Here is a 25,682-nt window from a genome sequence, read left to right as displayed (position 1 = left end):
AACTTTAAAAAAATACTTAAGTGATACTATCCAGTCTCATGTACATAACATTCAGAAGTTTGGAAGGATCAAATTTTCAACGTCAAGTAAATGGTATACAAATGTACGCAATAAAACAAGAAAAACAGCATTTATTCTGCTTTCTTGAAAATGGGAAAGGTAAATTTTAGCAAACTTTCATACTAACTGTGATCAGAGTTCAAAAATTAATTGAATAAAAATCTTGTTAGCAAAATCCTAGCCTTTCTATAGACTCTTTCTATTGTCATATTAAAATAAAAACATAAAAAGATTTGCATACAGTAAAGTTAATTACTATTTCTTCAAGAAGAAAATTATAAATGTAGGAAAAAGGTAAGAAAACGTTTCATTAATTAAATACATATATAGATACGGCGGTAGAGATGGTTACATTACACTTACATTCATTACAATAAAATTTTAGGCATCTTACACAGATTAGAATATTACACAACATTGTGCAGATTTACTTTGGAAAAAATTTGATACAACATATGTTTCAAGACTTTCCATTCATTAGACAGAAAACAAAAATAATTCCGCATTTCCACAGAAAACTAGTGGAATTGCTTAGACTACTGGGAGTTCTTTCTCATCATAAAATTAATATCGTTTAAAAACTGCGGTAGCATATCCGGACATTTAAAGCCACGTGTACCAATGCTCAAGGCAAAAGTAAACTATCACATCAGTACAAACTTACTTCCAAAATGCTCCCAGAATGGAACAGTTCCATCTTTTTGAGCTAAGTAAGGTCCTTTAAAACTGTATTTATATTCAAATTTATGATGAGGAAGTTCGCATAAAATGGAAAAAAATTGAAGAACGAAGAGCAATAGTATTAACAACATTCTGACAGCATTCAAACACCGGAAAGCTACGGCCGTGAAACTACAGATGCCATTTCCACAGCTCCATCGTTGACCTTAAAATTAGACCTATCAACGAGCTTTACGTCAGCAGATAAGATTAAATTTACTATACTTTTTGAAAAAAATCCACACGCGTTCCAATATAAACCCTATGTAGCGTACGCTTAATAAGAAATTAAGAATTGTAATATAATTGAAATAAATGCGTACATTATGTTGTTCTAATAATAATATTTATAAATATAGATATGAGTGAAAAAGTAAATAATGAATGAATGCTATATGACATTATATATAAATATATATATATATAAAGTGCTAACAAAAATTATGATTAAAGGCACGTATTAATCACCTTAACTTATTAATTAAGGTATCTTAAAGTAAAACCGAAACCATAGGATAATAAGTTATTGAAGAATGGCAATTTAGCTGCTTGTTATCTGCTGTAGTAGCTTTAGAATGAAATGGCTGCATAGATTTGTAAGTGTGTAGAGAAGGGAGTGATTCTGAATGTGATTATTACAAATTCAACATCGTATTAAGCTTTTAGTAGAAGTTTATATGAGAAAGAAAAAAGTAATAGTGTTTTAGAATTTGCTGAATCCGTTCTTGTAAAAATTTAGTAACTAATTTTGGACGCCGCACTTATCCCACTCAAATATATAACTCTTTCTTTTAGAAAATTCTCTCTTTTTACTTGTAAGTTAATTAACATTTTTATTTTAATGTGATGAATCTTATTCAGTTCGAATTGTTTCTTAGTATTTCTATTTTAAATTTGTGATAAAATATGTGTGAAAGTAATAAAAAAGAGAACGGGGCAAAAATAACGAAACAACATAAACGAAAGAAACAAAAGTTCACGAACATTATGTGATGGCAGCAAAGCAGATAATTTAACAGTTACTAATGGTGATTCATATTCTAGTTTTCGCTAACTATAATAATGTACTTTTCTGTTATCTGGTCTGGATTCAGTACTGCATATGTATGTGTGTGTGTATACACACATATGTACGTACATATATGCACTGGTACATACATGCATACATTCATTTCTGAATCCGGCCTCGATAACAGAAAATATCTGTAATAAATTATTAAAGTAAGTTAATTTCACATTAGGGTGGTAACGACAACAAAAAAATGGAGCGCTTAATATCTGTTAATTATTAATTAAATATGAAACCAAAAGATGAGAAATTACGTGAAAAGTTGTGGGTTAATTAGCGATTATCCGCATATTTGGGTGATTTTCTAATAGCTAACTTAAAATGATTTCACATGCAATTTTAAGAAATCTAATGTTTCTTTTATGTCTGAAGATATATGTGGTCTTGCAGCTCTTTCGCCTGATACAAACAGTATTCTGTATGATATTTGTGTGGATTCTGCATATTTTATCCAATCTGAATTTTCTATCTCTGTGAAACCATCACTGTTATTTTCACATTCACTATCTATTACCCTGACTTTCCCCCTTTTTACATTTCTTAACTTTATCACTATTATCATCATTACGTTTCTTCTCTGTATCAACAGTCTATGCGCAGACATAATTTCATACTTCATCAATAAAAAATGAAACTCATCTTCACTTGATTTGATTCCTTCATCGTAGTCCATGCTTATTCGGCTCCATAACATTGAAAATAAATTCCTGTCGTCATGAATATTGTGTTCAAACTAAAATCAAAGAAACGTGTAATAATAAATCTTAAATAAAAAAAAAAAAAAAAAAAATTAAACGCTGACAATTGTTGTATATACATGAAGGTAAAAACATATTTATAGGTGCCCCTTCGCGAAAATTGGCGATTTTTGACGGTACATTGATACCGAGTTTGTGCAATTCTTTGACTTGTTATTTTGGCTTTGTATAGCAGCAATTTTTGCACCAAACTTACACAAAGTTCATGTAGATGTCAACCTATTTTCACTTAAAAAACATCAGAGAATTGCACAAACTTGGCATTGCGCACTCCCTTGACTTTGTCCATGTACGCATTAATCTATTTTCACTTAAAACATCAAAGGAGCAGCCAACAAAAAATATATAATCTGAATAAACTACATTTTAAATCAAACAATCAAATAACGGTTGATCTTTACATTATGGTAACTTGGCGTTTTTTTGGCGACCAACTCTCCTACAGCAACCCTCTATTTTTTTTTCCCGCCGCCATTTTGTCTTCACGAAGTAAAGACATGTTTCTTTTCTTTTTATCTATTGAACACTTCTTCCAACAATCTACTGGCCGAATTACACTTATGCTAGAAATTTTATCTAACAAAACTGCTTAATCATGACAAATATTCACTGCAAAATTCGGAAAAAGTACACAATACCATACTCCTTACGCGTTTTTCAAAATAACACATACACATAAACCATGTACACGCCGACTTATTTTTACTTAAAAAAACATCCCAGAATTGCACAAAAATGGCATTGCGCACACTCTTTACTATATCCATGTACGCTGCTTTTTTCTCATAAATTAGAAAAATTTCATGAAAACACATGACAATTTTCTCAATCTTTAAACCCGGTAAAAAGAACATATGTGAAATTACCTGATCGCGAAAAAGTATTTACCCTTTCCAAATATGAACATTTCCACATATAAAATAAATAAAATATCTAAAAACTTTTACCTCTAAATCATCTATTACATTATACATGTCACCAACGAATTCATACCGCAAGCATTACAAATACTTAGTATCAAATATTTAAATTATTTCCATGCACGTTTACTTCAACTTAAACGTGTACCAAATTCCTGCAAACATAAAATTCACAAAATAACTATCATTTAATTAAAATATCACTAAACCATGTACACGTCGACTTATTTTTACTTAAAAAAACATCCCAGAATTGCACAAAAATGGCATTGCGCACACTCTTCACTATATCCATGTACACTGCTTTTTTCTCATAAATTAGAAAAATTTCACGAAAATGACAATTTTCTCAATCTTTAAACCCAGTAAAAAGAACATATATGAAATTACCTGATCGCGAAAAAGTATTTACCCTTTCCAAATATGAACATTTCCACATATAAAGTAAATAAAATATCCAAAACTTTTACCTCTAAATCATCTATTACAGTATACACGTCACCAACGAATTCATACCGCAAGCATTACAAATACTTAGTATCAAAAATATTTAAATTATTTCCATGCACGTTTACTTCAACTAAACCGTATACCAAATTCCTACAAACATAAAATTCACAAAATAACTATCATTTAATTAAAATATAATTAAATTCAGAAACACTACTTAAAATATAAATGAGCGCATACATTAAATTAATACATACATAAATACCCATTTCGAATTCACTTTAGTTACGGCCATGGGATCCAAAAATTCACGAACATTGTTTCACACAACACAGAATAAAGCCAAATACAAAATTTCCAGATTTTTTCCTGATTTCTCCCCTTTTCTGATTAAAGAACCGTAATTCGTCCATTAATATCACATGACATATCCCATGATCTCTCATTTCCCTCACACAAAATAATGCGTAATCGGAACTGAGTACTGCTCACATTATTACCAAAGTCCCAGGTAGTAACCTTTATCGCCTCCAAAATGTCGCTAAACTACCAGTTACCATATTGTAAAGATCAACCCAAATAACATGAAAAAAGGAAATTCATCTTAGCACTACACAAAGGAAATATCCACTATTTAGAAATTTCCCCATCTTCAGTCAAACAAAATTCCTTAACAGCATTAAAAAAAAACTGCCTAAAATTATCTGAACTAGAATCTGTATTAATTCAGAAGTCAAACAACAAAAATCAGCGTTATATTAGAAAATTTTCACAGAACTAGTTTCGATGGTTTTACCGAACCACCATCCTCAGCTGCAAAACCGCAAAAAGAATCTGTATACTGGCATCGGCACATAAATTCACAAAAGTAAAAAATATCCTCTGTAGTGCTAGTATCCTCTGACGTTCGACCATACACATTTCCTTCCAACAAACAGAAAACTTATGATGGCTACTAAGTAAACGTTCATTTACACACCAGTCAATTAATGCTTTTTTCCCCTTTCGTTCCAAACCGTACAGAAACTTCAAAGTAACCTTACCACATTAAGCCATTTTACCATCTAAACCACAAAGCAGCAATGTGCTTCCTAACCAACACGCATCATAAGCTCTTACAAATCTTTTTCCATCATTCAAATTCACCGCAATTAGGTCATAATAGGGTTTACATAACATTCAGCTACTCAGGTTACCATAAATTAAACAGCAATTTGTTGATAAGTGAAACAAAAACTTCACAATGACACAAGGGGCACCTTTTAATTTTACTCTAACCACACATATATTGTTGAATGCACTCATTTAGCAATATTTCCTAAACTGAACTTAAACATTGCTACTGCTTGAATTATCACATCAAACCCAGTTCTGATCAATAGTCACCTCTTGAGAGCAGAATATTAATAAATACTCTCAAGTGTAAGTTTATTGCAATTAACTTAATTTGGAACCTGGAGTATAAAGAATTAATCTCTGATGTTTTAATGTTTTCTTTGTCTTTCTTTTTTTGCTTTTTTTTATGAATAAATATCTTTTCTGAAACTGCAAATGAAAAATTATACATCTAATTTTTTTCGTCAAATTTGCAAAATGTTGACATCTTGTAAAGTGTTCAAAATTCATGTTGCATTTTTGCGTCGAAGTGAACATGTAAGGTTATGCTAAGTTTTTCTTGCTCTGTTCTTTTTTTTTTTCAATTTTTCATTTCAAAGGTGCAAAGATATGCAAGCAATTTATTTTTGAATCTGTCAAAAACGAATTTTCTACTTAATGGAAGTTTCATTTACTTCAATGGTCAGTTTTCTTCATCTTTTAATGTTCCACTTTTAAATTTTGGTCTGTGTGCTTGTCATATCTCTCCTAAAGTAATTTAACTATGTGCTAAGTTTTAATTATGGTTTCATTGCTATTTTATGTAATATGACAGCAAATTTCGGAACTACTCTGATATGCGCCCTCGAGTCGCCAAATTTCGCGCCAAATATTTTTGGCGAGAAACTTCACGCTGCCATATTACTATCTAAATTTTTTGTCTACATTTCGAACTTTTAGCCTAAAATGTCTCCAAAAACGCGGTTTTCGCACATGTAAAAACTATGTTTTCAACATACAATTTAGCTAAAAATTCGAAAGAAAAACAAAAAATTTAGATAGCAAAAACGTAAAGTTTCTAACCAAAAATATTTGACAAGAATCCATGTACACGGTGACATGTTTTAACTTAAAAAAACATCTACGAATGGCACAATGTAGGCAACGAACGAATCTACAAACTACGCACACCTCGCTTTAATAAATTAACATAACAACAATAAATTTCAAAGAATACCAGGTACACAGCATCCTGTTTAAACTTTAAAAAAATTCTACGAATTGCACAATTTAGGCAAGGAAGGAATTTACAATCTACGCACTCCTCGCTTTAATAAAATAACATAACAACAATAAATTTCAAATAATACCATGTACACAGCATTCTGTTTCAACTTTAAAAAACATCTACGAATTGCACGGTCTAGACACAAAACAACAAAATAAATTTCAAACAATTTAAAAAAACAACAATAACGACAGAAATTCATACTAAAGGACCAATGAACATAACATTCTACAAAATAAGAACAAGGATAAAATAAAATGGTACTTTTCCGTTTTGCCGGCGCAAGCGATAAAGTCGCCAATAATGGCACAACTGATGCCAAACGGAATATTCATGCTGGTAACATTTTAAGCATCATTTTCAAAACAAGTCGCAGCTTTTTCTTATCAGACTGGTTGTTTCTTACAATACTGGCATATAGAATACATAGAATTTTTATCAGATAGTTCAGTTTATGTCTAAGGCCATTTTCGGTAATTAAGTCAATTGGGATGCAATCACAGCGCTTATCCGAAGCCAAAAATAAAGAAAAGGTAAAGTCAAGGGTTAAATTCATCCATTCTAATGAGAATGCATTAGCGAAGCAAAGCACTGCAGTTTTACATAATTTCTGAGTAAGCTATTCGTACGAATTGAAATATTTCTTGCATTTAAACTTGTGTTCCAAATTAAGATTTAACTTGAAATGAATGTAGATAATTACTGAGAGCATTAGATTTTTGTAGAGTAGTTTACGTGAGATGAGATCGCTTGGGGTCACGTGATATGAACCGGCTAATCAGGATGTTGAACCATGAAAGCATAGTAAATTCTTAAATTAATATCTTTTTACAAATTTATTGTCTTTATTTATTGGCTTTTTATAAAATTTTAAGCGATATTAAAATGTTTATGCCTTCTTTTTTAAAAGAATTCTTAGAACTAATATTTTTTTAATATTTTTTATGTGTATACTGTATGTTGTCGCCAATAAAGTCTGCTTGGCGAGATTTGCGCGGGCGAAACGGAAAAGTACCAATAAAATGCACTTACCATGAATTAATGCGTTTTCAAATAGCAGAAATATAAATTTCATACCGCCTTTAACATGCCGCCACGTAATCACTATCGTATTTACATGAGAGCCAGACACACTATCCAGAAAATTTATACTATGGTTCACGAATAAATAAAATCACAAATCCCTACTTCTATCATGCACTGCCATTAAAAATACGGTCAAAAGTATTTAATCCGGACTCAGCGGGACTTCGGCAATTCCAGATTATAGATCATCAGTTTAAATCTGATTCAGAAGTCAAACAACAAAAATCAGCGTTATACCTACAAAATTGTAATTTTTGTAATTTTTGTAGGTATAACGCTGATTTTTGTTGTTTGACTTCTGAATTAGTATTTATTCGGCATGTTATTGTGTCTTAGTTTAAATCTGGTAAGATCGCATGCAGAAATTATAAAATTAAAAATATGAAACCGTAATTTATAAAATAATGAGCAATTATGATCTAAAGGGTATCAAAATTTACAAAAGAAGAAGCTTAATATTTATTTGTTTACTTTATTAAACATTTCTTTCAACGCGCGCATGCGTAAAGCATACATTACGCATAGTCGAAATTAGAAAATTGCAACCAGAAAACTATTTGATTTGTATTCGTGATATTTATAATGACGAGGAATTTGATTTAAATCATATCAAAGACGGAGTAGATCAAGATGAAATACAACATTTAGTAAGGAATTATATGCCGACTAAAATAAAAACATCTGCCCTGAAGATAACGATAGTGCTGACAGATCAACTTCCAGTTCATTGCTCGCCGCGACGTCCCCCCCCCACGCAGAGCAGCGTGAAATTGATAAACAGATTTCGGAACGGTTAGATAAACAAAGGATATGCCTTTATCCATTTTTTGTAGCAATTCCACTTTTTGTTTGATGGACATCGAAACATACTTTCGTTTTGTAGATCCTTTGGGAGCTCCAGCATCGGAAATTCTATTTGACATAATCGAAAGTTCAAGCTTACTTTTATAAAATTGCTCTTACAGTCTGCAAAAAATAATAAGACGGATCCAATTCGAAGATTAAGGAACAACGTAATCATCAACATTAACTGTAATAGATAATTAGATAATTTTAGCTTATACCATCCATTATTAAACGCGCACGCGAAAACGTATTCTACGCTTGCGCAGACGCATATGCAAGTCGTAAAGGTCTTGCGCGCACGCGTAAACGCCTATGCGCATGCGCAGAAAGATTTTAGCTTTGAGGTCCGGATTATAGATCATTCCGGATTATGGGTGTCCGAATTAACGACTTTTGACTGTAATCTCCCAGACTCTCTTTCCACACTTCCAAATACCCACTACCCCTCAACAGGATAGCCACAATGATATTTCCTTTTGCCGAACTTCAATTCAACAACTACCATTTTATCTTTCCCTCCCATCTTCTCAGACACAGAGGCGAATCAACGAGCTCCAGCGAAAGAGTTTTCAACGTCAACAGGGTTGCTATAGAACACGCAATCGTGCCAAAAACCAGCGCAGAACACATATCACCACATTTGGTGAAATTAGGGCGTATATTAGAGTTGTACCCAAATTTCATCTAGATTGTAACATGTAGTATTATTCTGTTCAGCAATACTATAGTTAGAATTTTGACAATATTTAAGAAAACTGCCCGACACGCCATTTTATGAAATGCTCTACAAACTTATTAGTTCTTTATTTATTGAGAAATGAAATTTTTGGTTTTTATAGGATATACCATGTTTACTAAAGTCACGTTAAATAAAAACATGTCTACATTTAGCAGCAGTCTCAATGGCTTGTCCACCCGTAGGTGCATAGGGGTGCATTACTGTATGTTCTTATTTTTTGGATGTATTTTCATTTTCAAGGATTAAATTTATGTGCAGAAGGAACTTTAAAGTTTAAAACTAATCTCAGTCTTGTAAATCTTTCTAAAATGTTACTGGAAATCTCAACCATTATTTACACCTGGACTTAGAATACCTGTATCTGCAGATTGCAATATTTAAATATTTTTTATTCCATGTGTAGCAAATTTAAAAACTTCTCATGTACAAAAACTGATTCACGCATCACAAACTTAATGAAAAATGCATTCATGACAGTTTAATCAGTCATGCAATGTAACAAACTTTGCAACTATATATGAGAATAAAGAAACTAATTGAGCTTGATTTCATGAAAAATAAGCTCAAAACTTCAAATCAACAAGAAATGTTCAATGTAATTCTGATTTCCTGAAAGTGACATATCATATATACCCACGTATAAGTTGAAAATTTAAGAAAAAGATCAAAATTTGAAATAGGGCTTTGACGGAACCTAAAAACAGATGTGCAGCACTGCCGCTAATCGATGACACATCAGCGAACTTGATTTCTAAACATATCGCTCATACAGAAAAAACACAGAATTGTTTATTTATTCTTCCTATTTTTGTTATTAGTTTTTTCATTTCATTTCATCATCTGGCATTACAGACCAATTCAGTCTATACAATATCTGTGAGGTGCACTTTAGTTAATGTAACTGTATCAAACTAGTAACCGTAATCATACTGAATAAGTCATTGATTACATCTTATTTATCTTGATCATACATGTTTTTTTTTTTTTTTTTTAAAATTTTTCCTGCTTTTTATAATGTTCGATTAATCAGAGTCTATAAAAACAGCTCTTTTTAGAGCCGCACACTCCCTGCATTGAGTTGTGTGAAACAAAAGAACATGTCTTACACTACTAAATTCAAGCTAAAAATAGCTTCATTTGTGGAAAGCGTTAACAATTGTGTTATATAACGCAAGTTTAGCATAAATGAGAAGATGATGCGTGGCTGGAGAAAAAATGTGTCTGTTTTAAAGAAAATCCTTAAATCTTAAAAGGCTCTGCGTCATGGATCGGTGTCTTTCCTGGAACTGGAAAAAATAAGTGACTGGATTTTAGACAACATGGCAGTTATGTCATAACCTGAATTGTGATATATTTGTGAGCCACGGAACTCATGAAATGTTAAAGATTTGCTCCTGTAAGTAACTTTCACAACACTGGTGTGTGAGATTCATGAATTGTTATGGACTGTGTTTACATCATACAAAAATTTCATAGTGCAGTCAAAAGTCGTTAATCCGGACTCGTCGGGACTTCAGCGATTCCGGATTATCGATTTTTCCGGATTATAGATCATCAGTTTAAATCAGGTAAGATGGCATGCAGAAATTATAAAATTAAAAATATGAAACCATAATTTATGAGATAAAGAACAATTATGATCTAAAGGGTATCAAAATTTACAAAAAAAAGCTTAATATTTATTTGTTTACTTTATTAAACATTTCTTTCAATGTAACTTGTTTAAGTTGCTTCCTTTCATGTGATAATACTTTCTCTTTAATTCTATTAAACAGACATAATTTCTTGTTTAGTTACAAAGTTCCGCTGTTCAAGTCCTATAATTGCTGTGTCAAGAATACCGACTAATTTGTCAATCGAAATTTTTTCGTTTTCAATAACCTTTCTGTCACTTTCTTCACTATCGGAAGTGAATTATAATGACAAGGAACTTGATTTAAATCACATCAAAGACGGAGTACATCGATATGAAATACTACATTTAGTAAGGAATTATAAGCGAAATAAAATAAAAACATCTGCCCGGAAGATAAGGATAGTGCTGACAGATCAACTTCCAATTCATTGCGCGCTGCGTCATTTCCCTTCCCCCGCAGAGCAGCGTGAAATTGATAAACATATTTCGGAATGATTAGATAATCAAAGGATATGCCTTTATCCATTTTTTGCAGCAATTCCACTTTCTGTTTGATGGACTTCGAAACATACTTTCACTTTGTAGATCCTTTACATGTTAGAAAATATATATCGGAAATTCTATTTGACATAATCACAAGTTCAAGCTTACTTTTATAAAATTGCTCTAACAGTCTGCAAAAAATAATAAGCCAGATCTAGTTCGAAGATTAAGGAACAACACAATCTGAAACATTAACTGAATTAGATAATTTTAGCTTAGCTTATACCGTCCGTTATACATTAAACGCGCATGCGTAAACGTATTATGTGCATGCGCACAGCATATTCGCAGCCGTAAAGGTCTTATGCGCATGCATAAATGCCTAAAAACTGGTCATGAGAAACTTGTTCAAACAATAGATTTTCTTGTTTAGCAAATGACAATAAGTTGCCTTCCATGATTATTTTCAGGTAAAAAATGTTACCGAAAAAGACAGCATATCCATCAGGTGTTCTTGTTCACCCTCAGAAAAATGGTTGGATGGACGCCACCCTAACAATTGACTGGTTTCAGAATGTGTAGTGCACTTTCAGGGAAACCTTCCCTTTTGATTTGGGATATGTTTTGACCCCATCATTCAGAAGTGGTAAAACAACATACAGAAAGTTAAAAAACAACACTTTCTATGATCCCAGGAGTGCTGACTTTTTTCATAAAGTTCATCTAAAAATTCAGTTTTCTTTCAAATTCTCTAATAAAAATATGACAATATGTGGACAGTTCTTTGAAATTTATTGAGCTGAAAAGTGATTAAACAGACCTTGTTAAAGAAGCTACAGTACTTAGTTGCTGAAATTGACAAATATAGTTGTCCACCCTTCAATGTGCTAATTTTAAGCATTGGCAAAGTTTTATCAGGTGGCCACATTAATGAGACCCAGACGTCTTCAGTTATATGAAATTAATAACTTTCATTCTTTTTATTTGGAAGATGTTAATTAAGGTTTAGAGGGCCTGATTGGAGTCATTATTTTTGCATTTCAGGGTATGATAAATGTGAAGTGTGTAACTTATCATTACTGGATTGTGACAATTATGCCTAACTATGAACTACAAATTTTATGATAGTTTTTGTTAATTCATAAATTGAATTTATTCATATGATTTATAAATTGGATTATGGCGAAAATGCTTGCCAGCTCACTGAAATTGCTGCAAAGAAACTGATGTACTAGTGCCTGCTTGGATAGCTCTTTTTTAGTTTCTGTGATCTTTAACAATGCAAATACCCAAAATGTTGTTGCTATATGGCTTGTGTAGTTTTTTTTTTTTTTTTTTTCAATGTGTGGGTGGAGGGGAGGGCAGGTAACTTTCAAAGCAGTTTGTGAAATGTTTCTAACAGCACCTGCTCTTTCACAAAGCTGTGCTTGTTCAGTTCTTGTGCAAAATAGTAGTGAAATTTTTTTTGAATGAAAATAATTTTTTAATTGCTTTTATTAACAGAATTACTAATGAAGTGTTTTGTAAAAGCAAAGTGTGGTAAAGCAAGGCATACTTACATTAATAAAGATAACCTTTGAGTTATTATGTGAGTGGTAGAAATAAAGATATTCTATTGAATTTCATTGTCAAATATTTTCTGTATTCAAAGAACTTTATTTAATCCATTATAATGGTCATTTTTATAAAAAGTACAAACAGTTTTTTTTTTTTTTTTTTTATCTAACCTCGGTTTAAGAAAGGAGAAAGCATTGACCGCTGTAGATAATTTTTACTTAAGACAAATTTACAAAGTGGGAAAAAGTGTTGAGTTGTAACACATTTAGAAATGACAAAAACATATTTTTGTTAAGACACAATAAGATGCCGAATAAATACTAATTCAGAAGTCAAACAACAAAAATCATCGTTATAATTACAAAATTTTCACAGGACTAGTTTCGATGGTTTTACCGAACTACCATCCTCAGCTGCAAAACCGCAAATGAACAAGATAGGAAATAATGATTAGATAAGATAAGAAAGCCTGGACAAGAATAAGCAAGTGGCGCCATCTGTTGGTGAAACCAGAACTAAAACATAATTTCTTTAAAGGCCGAAGGCAAATTTGGATTTAGGATCGTTAACTAGAACAGAAAGATTTTTATGAATGTGAAATGCTTCTAGAAAACTCTAGAAAAGAAATAGCTATTGACAGGGGCTTTTCACCCAACATTATTAATCAAGCAGTTAAAAAATTCTCATCTCAACACACTAAAAGGTACACTCTTGTTTTAGGAGATTATAAAAATTCTGTTGTCATTCCCTTCTTTCCATCAATATATTTTGCAGAAATTTAACTTTCGGGTTGTTTGTTCTCCCATCAATAAAATTCCGAGTTCCATACTCAAGGACCCCATTCCGGATACGAATTCCTGGGGTATTTATAGGATTCCTTGCCAGTGTGATTTAATTTACATTGGCCAAACTAAGAGAGCCTTAAAATTTTGCGTCAAGGAACATGAGGCACATGTTAGAAAAAAGGAAATACAGAAGTCTTCTGTTGCTCAACATTGTTGTTCCGAAAATCACACTTTCAATTTTTCTGCTGCCAAAATTATTCAAAAAACATCATCCATTGGAGTACTGGATTTTCTAGAGGCATTTCACATTCATAAAAATCTTTCTGTTCTAGTTAACGATCCTAATTCGAATCCAAATTTGCCTTCGGCCTTTAAAAAAATTATGTTTTAGTTCTGGTTTCACCAACAGATGGCGCCACTTGCTTATTCTTGTCCAGGCTTTCTTATCTTATCTAATTATTATTTCCTATCTTGTTCATTTGTGGTTTTGCAGCTGAGGATGGTGGTTCGGTAAAACCATCGAAACTAGTCCTGTGAAAATTTTGTAATTATAACGCTGATTTTTGTTGTTTGACTTCTGAATTAATATTTTTGATATGAAGGAATTTTTATGATGTAAACTAAATGTGGAGTATATTTTTGAAAAGATTCAGAAATACCTTTCAAATAATAATTTGTATAGCAGTATGATTACTGAAAGTAAATCGCTTTAACAGATATCTTGAATGTTGTTATTGGATATATTGTATGGGCAGTTTTCTTATGTAAAAAATATGTGAAGTGATATAAAGATTTTTTTTTTTTTACATTTTACCATTAAATTTATGGCCATTTCAGCATGAGTTTCACATCATTTTTAACATCATTTCAGAATATTCAAGAGTATTAAAGGAAGCATATAATGTGTACTGTGTAACTTTTTTTTAAAAATCCTTTTGCTGCGAAAAAGTTTCAGGAGTATGCTTTTTTCTTCTTATGCTAATTTTGCCCACATTTTATATCATGCATATACTAGTTGTGTTGAAAAATGAAGCCGAAGTAACCTTTTATTTCCATGAATATAATATTTTTTTGGTTAGAGTAGATTGAAGGGTGTCACTTGTATTATCGCGAAGTTGTTTCATTTATTGCGAAGTTGTTGTTTCATTTGTGGTAACCTGAATAGTTTAAATGTTATGGAAACCCTTATATGACATAATCGATTGCATGATTGTGGTAAATTTTGAATAATGGGAAAAGATTTATTAGGCCTTGTGTGTTGGTTAGGAAGTACATTGCTTGTTTTGTGGTTTAGACGTAGAATAGCTGAATGTGGTAAGATTAATTTGAAGTTTCTGTATGATTTGGAAAGAGGGAAAAGAGCATTAATTGACTGGTGTGTAAATGAATGTTAAGTGTCCTGTTTGTAGGAAGGAAATGTATATGGTCGAAACATCGGATGATACCTTCTCTATGGAGGATATTTTTTACTATTATTTTTGTGAATTTATGCGGCGATGCCAGTATATAGATTCTAGTTCAGATAATTTTAATAAGTTTTTGAATGCTTTTAAGGAATTTTGTTTGATTGAAGACACGTTGATTCGTAAGTAAGATAAGTGGATATTTTCTTTTTTTTTATGTTATTTCATTGTTTGATTTAAAATGTAGTTTATTGAGATTATATATTTTTTGTTGGCTGCTCCTTTGACTTTTTAAGTGAATATAAATCGATGTGTACATTGACAAAGGGAGTGCACAATGCCTAGTTTGTGCAATTGTCTGATGTTTTTTAAGTGAAAATAGGTCGATGTGTACATGGAAAAAGTCAAGGGAGTGCACAATGCCAAGTTTGTGCAATTCTCTGATTTTTTTTTTTTAAAGTTTGTGCAGTTCTCCGATTTTTTTTTTTTAAGTGAAAATAGGTCAATATGTACATGGATACCAAGTTTGTGCAATTCTTTGACTTGGTTATTTTGTCTTTGTATCTATGATTTTTGGCGCAATCGCCACTACACAAACCAAAATAACAAATCAAAGAATTGCACAAACTCGGTATCCATGTACCGCCAAAAATCACCAAGTTTCGCCAAGGGTAAATATATTTTTACCATTTTTTCAAAAAGTTGTTATTGTTCTAGTTTTTGTGAAATGAAACTGTAATAATGGCAATATAATAGCAATAGCTGACAAAGTACAGTAAAAGTCCAGAAATCCGCAAAGCTTGGGACCAGAGGTTATGCGGATTTTACAGATTTCAAGACAGAAAAGATAAATCATAATATTCAGACTAAAAGTGCAAAATAAATAAGGCATATTAGATACATTTCATTAAATTATTATATACATTATTTCAATAACTTATTATATGCATTAAATTATTATTACATATATAAATTGATTATATTATTCATTGTATTATACGGTCAAAAGTCTTTAATCCGGACTCGTCGGGACTTTGGCGATTCCAGAATATCGATTTTTCCGGATTATAGATCATCAGTTTAAATCTGGCAAGATGGCATGCAGAAATTATAAAATTAAAAATATAAAACCGTAATTTATGAAATAAAGAACAGCTATGATATCAAAATTTACAAAAAAAAAAAAAAAAAAAAAAAAAAGCTTAATATTTATTTGTTTACTTTAATATACATTTCTTTCAACATGTGCATGTGTACAACATACATTACGCATAGTCGAAATTAGAAAATTGCAACCAGAAAACTATTTGATTTGTATTCGTGATATTTATAATGACGAGGAATTTGATTTAAATCATATCAAAGACGGAGTAGATCAAGATGAAATACAACATTTAGTAAGGAATTATATGCCGACTAAAATAAAAACATCTGCCCTGAAGATAACGATAGTGCTGACAGATCAACTTGCAGTTCATTGCTCGCCGTGACGTCCCCCCCCCCCGCGCAGAGCAGCATGAAATTGATAAACAGATTTCGGAACGGTTAGATAAACAAAGGATATGCCTTTATCTATTTTTTGCAGCAATTCCACTTTTTGTTTGATGGACATCGAAACGTGCTTTCGCTTTGTAGATATCCTTTGGCAGCTCCAGAATCAGAAATTCTTTTTGACATAATCGAAAGTTCAAGCTTACTTTTATATAATTGCTCTAACAGTCTGCAAAAAATAATAAGCTGGATCCAATTCGAAGATTAAGGAACAACGCAATCTGCAACATTAACTGAAATAGATAGATAATTTTAGCATAGCTTATACCGTCCGTTATACATTAAACGCGCATGCGTAAACGTATTATGCGCATGCGTGAATGCATTATGCATTGATGCATGTACAGAAAGTTTGTAGCTTTGAGGTCCGGATTCTAGATCATTCCGGATTATGGGCGTCCGGATTAACGACTTTTGACTGTATATACACAACATCGAGGTTTGCTGATTTTGCCTCATGCAATGATTTCGGATTCCGGTGTTAGAATCACTGTTGCTGTAAAATTTCAACAGCTTTTCTTTATTTTACCGTATATCATACACAATCATATCACAATTCCATACGATTCTGCTATAAAATGCACCTATGTCCATCTTTTGCAGAATTTGCACTTTTTGCATTACCATCAATGCAACGCCTTTACGTTTTTAAACGTTGCAAGCAGTAAAATCATGAGTGTGTTTCTTATCTGTAATTGTATTAAAAAGGGCTGAAATTTAAAATATTCGTAATTTAAAATAGCCGGATAAAAAAAAAGGCAGCACTTAAATAATCTCGTAAAATAACAAAGCTCAGAAAATATAACAACATGAATCGTGAACTTGAAAGAAGAGTTGAGTGAATCGTCTGCTTTCTTACCTCGATGCAGATTAGAGGGGGGGGGGTGAAACTTTTATCATGATGCTGATAATTTGGTATTTCCATTATGACTCATTATTATTCGGTAAGTGTTTCTTCGATATTTCATACCCAATGTTGCAGTTTCCGGAACCTATAAACTGAATGTTTATAATTTGAGAGGCAACGTGGATTTCAGGAGTTGGCGGATTTTCGGTATTTGACTGTATTAGAATAAGAACTGGAAATATATATAAGAGAAGTCACTTGCCTTTTTATTTATTAGAGTTCATGTATTAACATATTCAAACACAGTCCATTCGTATCAAACAGAACCTGGACCATTAAATTTAGTACTGTGATTAAATATTACTTACGTTTTGTATCTACACAGTAAAAATGTAATGAGTTTAGAGTCTGTATCTAATCATGAGTGTAAATGTTTCACAGGCTTTATTTTAATGTTGTTTCTCATCTTTCAGCCATATGTTGCCTTATAATGCATTATATATTATTTTAGATGGCTCTGTATCCAAGAGAATCAGCTTCACTTATCTCTCGTTTGTCAAAAGATGTCACAATTTCACAAGATGGTGTTAAAAAAGCTGCCAATCTGGTGAGTGTAATGACTATCTATGAAGAATTTATTGATGCTTGTTTGTAAACTAAACATAAATGTTTTATGTTCATGTATTTAAGAATATTAGTGAAAGAGATGAAAGTGTTGCCAGTTTAATAAGCCTGACAATCTGAAATCTGATAAATATGACAAGCAGAATCTAGATGAACAATCGGTAAAACAACTTGAAATGTCCAATTGCACTGACAAATTTTGTATATGTTTGAATTTATTTTGAAAGTTTCACTTAAATAAAATAACCTCTTCAAAAATTATCTTGTCTTTTAAACTTATAATTGTTTTGACATTAAGAAGAACCCTTTATGTTTGTTTTTTTGCAAATCATTTTGATTATGGTGTCTTTGATGTTACATTATGTAGATTATCAAAGGTTTCCAAAGTGATCACATTGACTTAAAGACTTGGAAGACTCATCCTTTGAATCCAAAAGATCCAATGCTTCCATTCACTGTTGATTGGATATTTCTAGTGGACACACTGAATTTTTCATTTTGGTCTGAGCCTGGGAAAGAATATAGAATAACTTATCATGGTGAAACATATACTGGCTATTGGTCTTTGTGTGCTGCTGTCAACAGAGCTATAGAGGTAATAATTAGTGTATATTTTAAAATTATTATTTAATTATTTTGATAAATCAGTATAACATTGTTCTTTAATCCTCAATTAATACTTGTTTTTCAGTGAATAATTCAAGTTTTCTACTATATTTCCAAACACAACAAAATCTCTTATTGAATTTTATTACATATTATATTGGAACAATTGGTAATATTTGTCGTCAACAGTGCTCATTAGATGATGTACTGGTATTTCTTGAATGAAAGCACTTAATGTAGTTACATTCTCTATTGTAATCTTTGATTCTGGAAGTGTATATTAACATTTCTACTACCTCTGTTTTCCCAGAACAATGTTTTGAAACACCCAGATGGTATAGAGGTTGGGGGAGACTGACTGCGATACTGAAGGGCCTGGGTTCGAATCTCGGAGAAGGCATGGTTGTAACTGTTCATCCCTTCATAGGAGGCAATGGTGGCCCACCTATTAGGTGCCTCCATAATAAAGAGACCACCATATTTGGCCTTAGTATAGATTAATGGAATCTGTTATAAAATTGTAACTGTTCACAATCTGCCATTGAGGGGAAAAAATACACTATCATCTCTTGTTATTTATGTTGTAGTTGTTTTTCTTCTTTGAGCAAGTTTAAAAATAATGGAATTTGGAAACTAACTTTTTCGTATATCCTTCTTCCTTTTGTACTATTCTTGTCATGTATATCTTTATATTAAAAAAAAAAAAAAAAAAAAAATAAAATAAATAAATAAATAAAAAAATGCAAAATTTGGTACTTCTATTAGCTTAACCACCTCAGTATAAATAATTAAATTCTCAGATATTAAACTCTGGCAACCGTTTTGATAACAGTTCTTCAGTCAAGCAGCGTCCCCATTTTCAAATGCATTCTTTTCGTTGTCCAAGTTCCATTGGTTTTTAAAGATAAATCGTAATTTCCCCCCCCTCAGACTCAAATTTAAAATATGTGCTTGTGAAATTTGCCAGCAGTGAAGAAATTGTAGTAAAATTTCTGCAGGAATACAGTATTTTGTCTTGTCACAATATCACTGAAGAGAATGAATGTTTTAAATCTGTTGTAAATTGATCATCATAAAATTTCCATTAGAATAGTAGATGGGGGAACTCTGTTTGTAAGTATGTTAACTGATTAATTTTCAAAATAAATACATAAAGTAAAATATGTATAAGCTTTTTGCATTCATATAAAGATTTTGGGTAAAACTGGGCAACTAGATGTGGTACTTTACTTGAAACCTATAACAGTTAATGGAAAACTATTAAAATTTAATCCAACACTTTTTAATTCTAGTATTTAAGACTTTTATATTAATGGAAATAATATATTAAATTTTTGCTAAAGTTAAAATAGAGTAGAAGAAAGATAGATGCTAAATAGATCAGAAGGGATATTTTACTTGAAGCTCTGAACAGATTTTTTTTTTTTTTTGAAAAAATGTATAATGGTGTAATTTAAAATTTCTCATGTTTGCTGTTTTAAACTTGTATGTACATATAGTCAGCTTACTACTTAGTACTTTTGAGTAACATACACACACACACAGATGTTTCTACATGAATGTGTTTCTTTTGTGTATATTGGACCACTTTGATGCTTGAGATTTCAAATCATTTCACATGTTAACATATCTTAAAGTTGAGGGGTTTTGCTAAAAAACCCAAATTTTCCAAAACTCCTATGAGACAGAGGTATTTTCTTGATTTTACTGCCAAAACATGTATAATAATTTACACCTGAATTTATGTACTTTTAATATATTGGCTTAATTTCTTGGATATATTTCAAGGTGCATATATGTATTTTCTTAAAAATATTAAAAAAAATTAGGCCATATATATATATATATATATACAGTCTTGCAAACAAGAAGGTTAAACTGTTATTTAAATATTACAATGAATATTGTTATTAAAATATAGAATGACAATCTAAGTTATAAATTATTATCATAATTAAACTATTCAAATACATTTATTTCAAAGATGTTAATTTTTATTCATATGTAAGAACAATAATAATATGCAATTATATATATATTTTTTTCATATAGGAAGGGTATAACATCACTTCACCAGTGTACTATTCCAACATATCCTTAGATACTTTGCAACACATATTCAGATCTGATACAGGTACAGAGCTGCCTTTGCTAGAAGAACGGCAAAAGGTACTTAATGAGACTGGGAAATGCCTTGTTGAAGTAAGATCATTTTACACTCTATGCATTTTAATTTTAACTGTATTAATTTCTTTTAGGTATTTATGGATTTGATGAACAGTTTTATTAAAGTTTTGTAGATAAGTGTTAAAACTTCTGAACATTTCGGAATTTATAATTTAATAATTTCTTCATTGCTTAGGGAGCAGATTATTTGTGTTGTATAAAAACATAATAATAATTTTATGAACTTATTCTTTTCATTCTTTGATTTTGTTCAAAAAATTAATAAATAAAAAGGCATTTGGATATCACTCATGAATTATTTATGTTTAGAACTTGATATAAAATATTAAATGTTTTTGTGATTTCTTGTTATCTGCATCCCCACAAAAAGGCATGAGCTCATTTATGACATTGAGAATTAGTGGAAAATGTTTATTTGGCTCTCTAAGCAGCTCATTGGCCCAGTTCTCAGAAATAAACAAAAAATGCATTGAGGAGAAAGAGAACTGAATTGATGGTTAAAATGCAGAGGCTGTTCGCACATTTTTTAGATGACTTTGCTTTGCTATTAAAAAAAAACACTTGCTTCGAAATTTTTTTTAAGTGCAACTAGTATATTATTGAAAGTGAAAATTATCGTTTGCTATTTGACAATTTTGTTTTCATGCAAAACGTCACTTTTAACCATTTGCGTGATTGTCCCAAGTTATCTCAGGTTTGTATATATTGCACTTAATTATTATTCTGAGAAAACTCGGGCGAAACAGAATTTGTTAGTATGATTTGTTTTATCAGGGTTTTACTTGGTCTGGAGGAAATATTTAGCTTTGATTAGCAGTTTGCCAAGTTTTGTTGTTTTCATGTTTCTTTTGGCGGGACTGGTTATGTGTTTTCCCTATTGCATAGTATACCTTGTCTTGTGGATTAGTAATGTATAAAGAAGGATAGTTCCGTTGAAAAAAGTAAAATAATGGCGATGATGCAAGATAGCAAAAGTGATGATTTTTCAGATATTGATTATGAAGATGTGGACATTGAAAATAGTGGAAGTGACTTTTCTATACATAGCCTTATTGAAGATGATAGTTCAAGTGATTCGGATTCGGACGATTTGCCGGCAGCTCGTCAATGCTGTGCACTTCAAAAAATGAAGTTGCCACCTGCACCTGCTCATTTACTTTTACTGACAATGCAGGTATGAATTTCAATATTGATATCTCTAATGGTTTGGAATTTTTCTATAAATATTTTGATAATGAATTGATCGACATTATTACAACCAAAACAAATCGATATGCGGAAGAGCTTGCTCGTAGACTAGATTCAAAACCGTGGTGTTCTACTTCTCAAAATGAAATAAGCTTTTTTTTTGGGGGGGGGGGGGGAGGAAATAGCTATTCTCCAAGGTGTTATAAAAAAAATAGATCTGCAAAATTATTGGAGTAAAAACCACGTATGGAATATGCCATTTTTTGAAAAAACAATGTCATACAGACGATTTTGACAGATAAAGCAAAACTTCAGCAACAATGATGCATATGGTGCAAGTACACAACCTTGTCCCAAACTAAATAAGGTATGGCCAATTCTGCAACATTTATTTGAGAAGTTTCAGAGTGAAATTATACCTGAACGAGATGTAACAGTAGATGAAAGTTTACTTCTTTATAAAGGAAGACTCTCGGGTGGGTGCACTAGATCCCTTTGAAGAGAGTGTGCTTTGGAATAAAAAGAGTTTCTTACTGTGCGAATCTAAGAATGGGTATGTGTGGAATGGGAATTATTTCAATAATTCAGTCAATGATCTTCCTATATCAGCTTGAGTTGTGATGACTCTTACAAAACCACTGCTGGACAAAGGATATTGCCTTACTATGGACAATTTTTATAACTCGTCAGGTTTGGCTGATATGCTAGTCAAAAAGAAGACTAATATGTGTGGAACGCTCCAATTGAATAGAAAAGATTTACCTCGTGATCTAAAGGCAAATAAATTTTAAAAAGGAAAAATTATTGGGTATCAGAGAGGGAAAGTAACTGTAATGAAATAAAAAGATAAGAAGGATATTAGTATAATTTCCACAATGCATACAATCAAAATGCAGGATGTGACAAATAAACTGGGAGAGATAAAGTTTAGTGTTTGTACTACACCCAAAAAAAGAGGAAAAATAAGATTTTCTTCCATTTATTGGATTTGGCCCTGTGGAATTCCTACATTTTGTACTGTAAATCAGGAGGTTCATGATCACCTAAACAATTTAGAATGGAACTAATTGAAAAACTAATTTCAGAAAATCATCGTGACAAGTTTTCTGCCACATTCAGGGCAGCATTAGTACTTCACCACTCAGGTTAACCTCAAGGTCTTTTACAGATGTTACTCCTGCTACTGAAAAAAATCAAACCCAATGAGACAGTGTACTCTGTGCTCCTGTAAAAGAGATTCCAGAGGTAAGCCAGTAAGAAAAAGAGACCAGATAACAGTGTACAGAATGGGCAGGTATCACTTTGTGTTGTCCCTTGTTTCAAAAACTATCATATAAAGACTAATATATAACTTTTTTTCATTTGCCTGAGATAACTCGGGATAGTAAACTAATATTAAAACTAAATACTTTTACACCTGTAAAAAATTCAACTTAAAACCTGCATATTTTCTTTTCTTGTATTTAATGATAAAATAAAAAAATGTGATGATATGTTGCAATTTTTTTCAAAAAATTTGTAAGGGAAGCGGTTAAAGAAGCAGTGGATGGAAGGCTATGTTTGTATTCTTTCCAAAGAACATTATTCATATTTAGTATTAAAAAATGCTGTGAAAGCCATGATTTTTCGATATATAAAGCAATGATAGATAATATTGACTGTAAGAAAGAAAAGGAAAAAGAGGACAGTTGCATAATCATTAAAATGCTAAGTGTCAACTGTGAACAAAGTGATTAATGCTGACTTGAATCTTAAAAAGGGGAAAAATATAATCTGCGTCATCTTTCTCCATGACATATTGTCAAAAGAAGAACATGCTGCAGAATCCTTTTTAATTGCAACACCATGAAGGGAAGCAAATGCAAAAAAGATATTTATTGCACGTAAACAGTAGGGCATGAAGACAAAATGATTAAATTTGTAAGCTTTTTGAGGTTTACAAGGATGTGAAATTAGTAGAAACAGCTGCCACCCTGGCAGCTAAAATGGCCCTTACCCCCATTAGGCATGGAGTCAAACTGGACTTGGATGACAGAAATGGGCAATTCATTTCATGCTGCTTTAAGTCTGTGCCACACTTCATCAATCGTATTAGCTGGAGAGGGGTGGTAGACCAGTCTCTGAGTGATCCATGACCAGATGTTTTCAATGGGTAACAGATCCGGAGACCATGCAAGGCTTGGAAAACAACTGAATACCCTGTGTATTGAGGAAGATTAGAACACCATGTAGTCTTGCATTATCTTGTTGGAACATGGTGTTTGGGGGCCTTGAAGATAGGGCACAATCACTGGATATAAGATGTCAGAAATGTACCCATCTGTGTTCAAATTACCGTTGATCCGAACTAGAGATATACGTGTCGTGTATCCAATGATGCCCAAACCATCATACTAGGTGCAGAGCCTTTATGCCGTTATCGAATGCAAGCAGGTGACGTGCAGTCTCCTTGGACACTCCAGACGTGTCTTCGGCCATCAGAATATTGCATGAAGAACCGGTACTTGATTGAAAACATGATGTTGTGCTACTCCTGTATTCAGCTTTGTCATTTTATGCAACAGAATCACCGTCTCTCTCTATACTGCATTGTCAAGGGAAGCCAAAATAATGGTCGTGTATGTTGATAGTCTATGTGGCTGCAAGCAAACGTTCATGCATTGTACGAGTGGATACTAGGCATGCTGCAAACATGCCCATTTCCTGACCAATGTCCATATGATGTGGTTGTACGATTTTGCAGGGCTTACCTCACAATATGTCTGTCCTCTTGAGCGTTATTCATAGGAATGCCTTGAGATTTTGCATGCCGTTCAGTATGACCCTCAGCAACCCATTAATTCCATATTCACATGACAGTGGTAGGATGTTGACTAGTGCAATGGACGATATCACAGAACAATAATCCACACTCTCGAAAGGCAATGATCTTGTCTCTATCACATTCCGACACTTGCTGGTAAGCATTTCTTCTTATTATTCGAGACATAACGTGATATTTTGAGCAAACTTTGACCTTGCAAAGCATTTTCCGAATGAGAAATCCACTTACACAGTTTTTTTTTTCTATTCAGATCTTCAGATGTCGTTTCTCCCTCCTGCATCATCTAAACGGGCTGAAATACTATTTATTTTCATATCCTCAACCGCTTCTTCCTTTCATGTGATTTTGACGTTCGTCAGATTGTTCCTTCTCAGTGTTGCAATTTTAATGGTCAGCAGTGTATATTTCTGGCTAAAACAGTTCTTGTAATTCATAATCCGATTTGCATTATCATGGATGCAATATGCACCCCACATTTTTGGAAGTTTAGCATATTTTAAAATAGTGCATGATATATAAAAGCAAGCTAAAAAATTTTTAAAGTGAAGAACATAAGCTATTGTCAGTTAAAATTAGGCGTTTGCCTTTTTTTTTTAATCGGTATTTTTCTGTTATTTGAATCAAATTCAGAAATGTATGTATATATACACATACATACATGCATGTATACATTTCTGAATCCGGTAACCAGTGTAACAGAAAAATACTTTTTTATCTTGCATATATTTAAGTATATATGAATATGGATGTAATGGGATAATACTTTATGACTTAACAACATATGACTTAATAAATTTAATTTCTCAGAATTCTTTGTCTTTTGATGTAGGACAAAAATGTTTGAATACTAATTTATAACATTTTGCAACTGAAAAAAGTCACTTTTTTCTTTTACTTTTAACAGAGGTCAGCTTCTTGAAAGCTGTCTCAGTGTGGGCTATATCAGTGATGGTGAACCTT

The 25,682-nt window shown here is 32.0% G+C and overlaps 2 protein-coding genes across 3 annotated transcripts in view; one reads left to right on the top strand and one right to left on the bottom strand.

Moving 5' to 3' along the window:
* Positions 1 to 932, bottom strand: part of ergic53 (lectin, mannose binding protein ergic53) — a 64,696-nt gene extending 63,764 nt beyond the window's left edge. Inside the window, exon 1 of the mRNA XM_035374023.2 lies at positions 725 to 932. Within this exon, the coding sequence (XP_035229914.2) occupies positions 725 to 872 (148 nt within the window). The 5' untranslated portion in view covers positions 873 to 932. The remainder of the gene's footprint in view (positions 1 to 724) is intronic.
* A 405-nt stretch (positions 933 to 1,337) lies between these two features.
* LOC118201856 (queuosine 5'-phosphate N-glycosylase/hydrolase) overlaps positions 1,338 to 25,682 on the top strand; it is a 36,871-nt gene continuing 12,526 nt past the window's right edge. Inside the window, exons 1-4 of one of the 2 annotated variants that reach the window (XM_035374021.2) lie at positions 1,338 to 1,595; positions 17,805 to 17,900; positions 18,285 to 18,512; positions 20,576 to 20,725. In XM_035374021.2, the coding sequence (XP_035229912.1) occupies positions 17,805 to 17,900; positions 18,285 to 18,512; positions 20,576 to 20,725 (474 nt within the window). In that variant the 5' untranslated portion in view covers positions 1,338 to 1,595. The remainder of the gene's footprint in view (positions 1,596 to 17,804; positions 17,901 to 18,284; positions 18,513 to 20,575; positions 20,726 to 25,682) is intronic. The other variant, XM_035374020.2, reaches the window with a different exon arrangement.

The sequence above is a fragment of the Stegodyphus dumicola genome, chromosome 12 (assembly GCF_044657685.1).
Source record: "Stegodyphus dumicola isolate Sdum_Otavi_A_Nest chromosome 12, ASM4465768v1".
NCBI classification, from domain to species: Eukaryota; Metazoa; Arthropoda; class Arachnida; order Araneae; family Eresidae; genus Stegodyphus; species Stegodyphus dumicola.
This window is presented reverse-complemented; position numbering and strand designations above follow the sequence as displayed.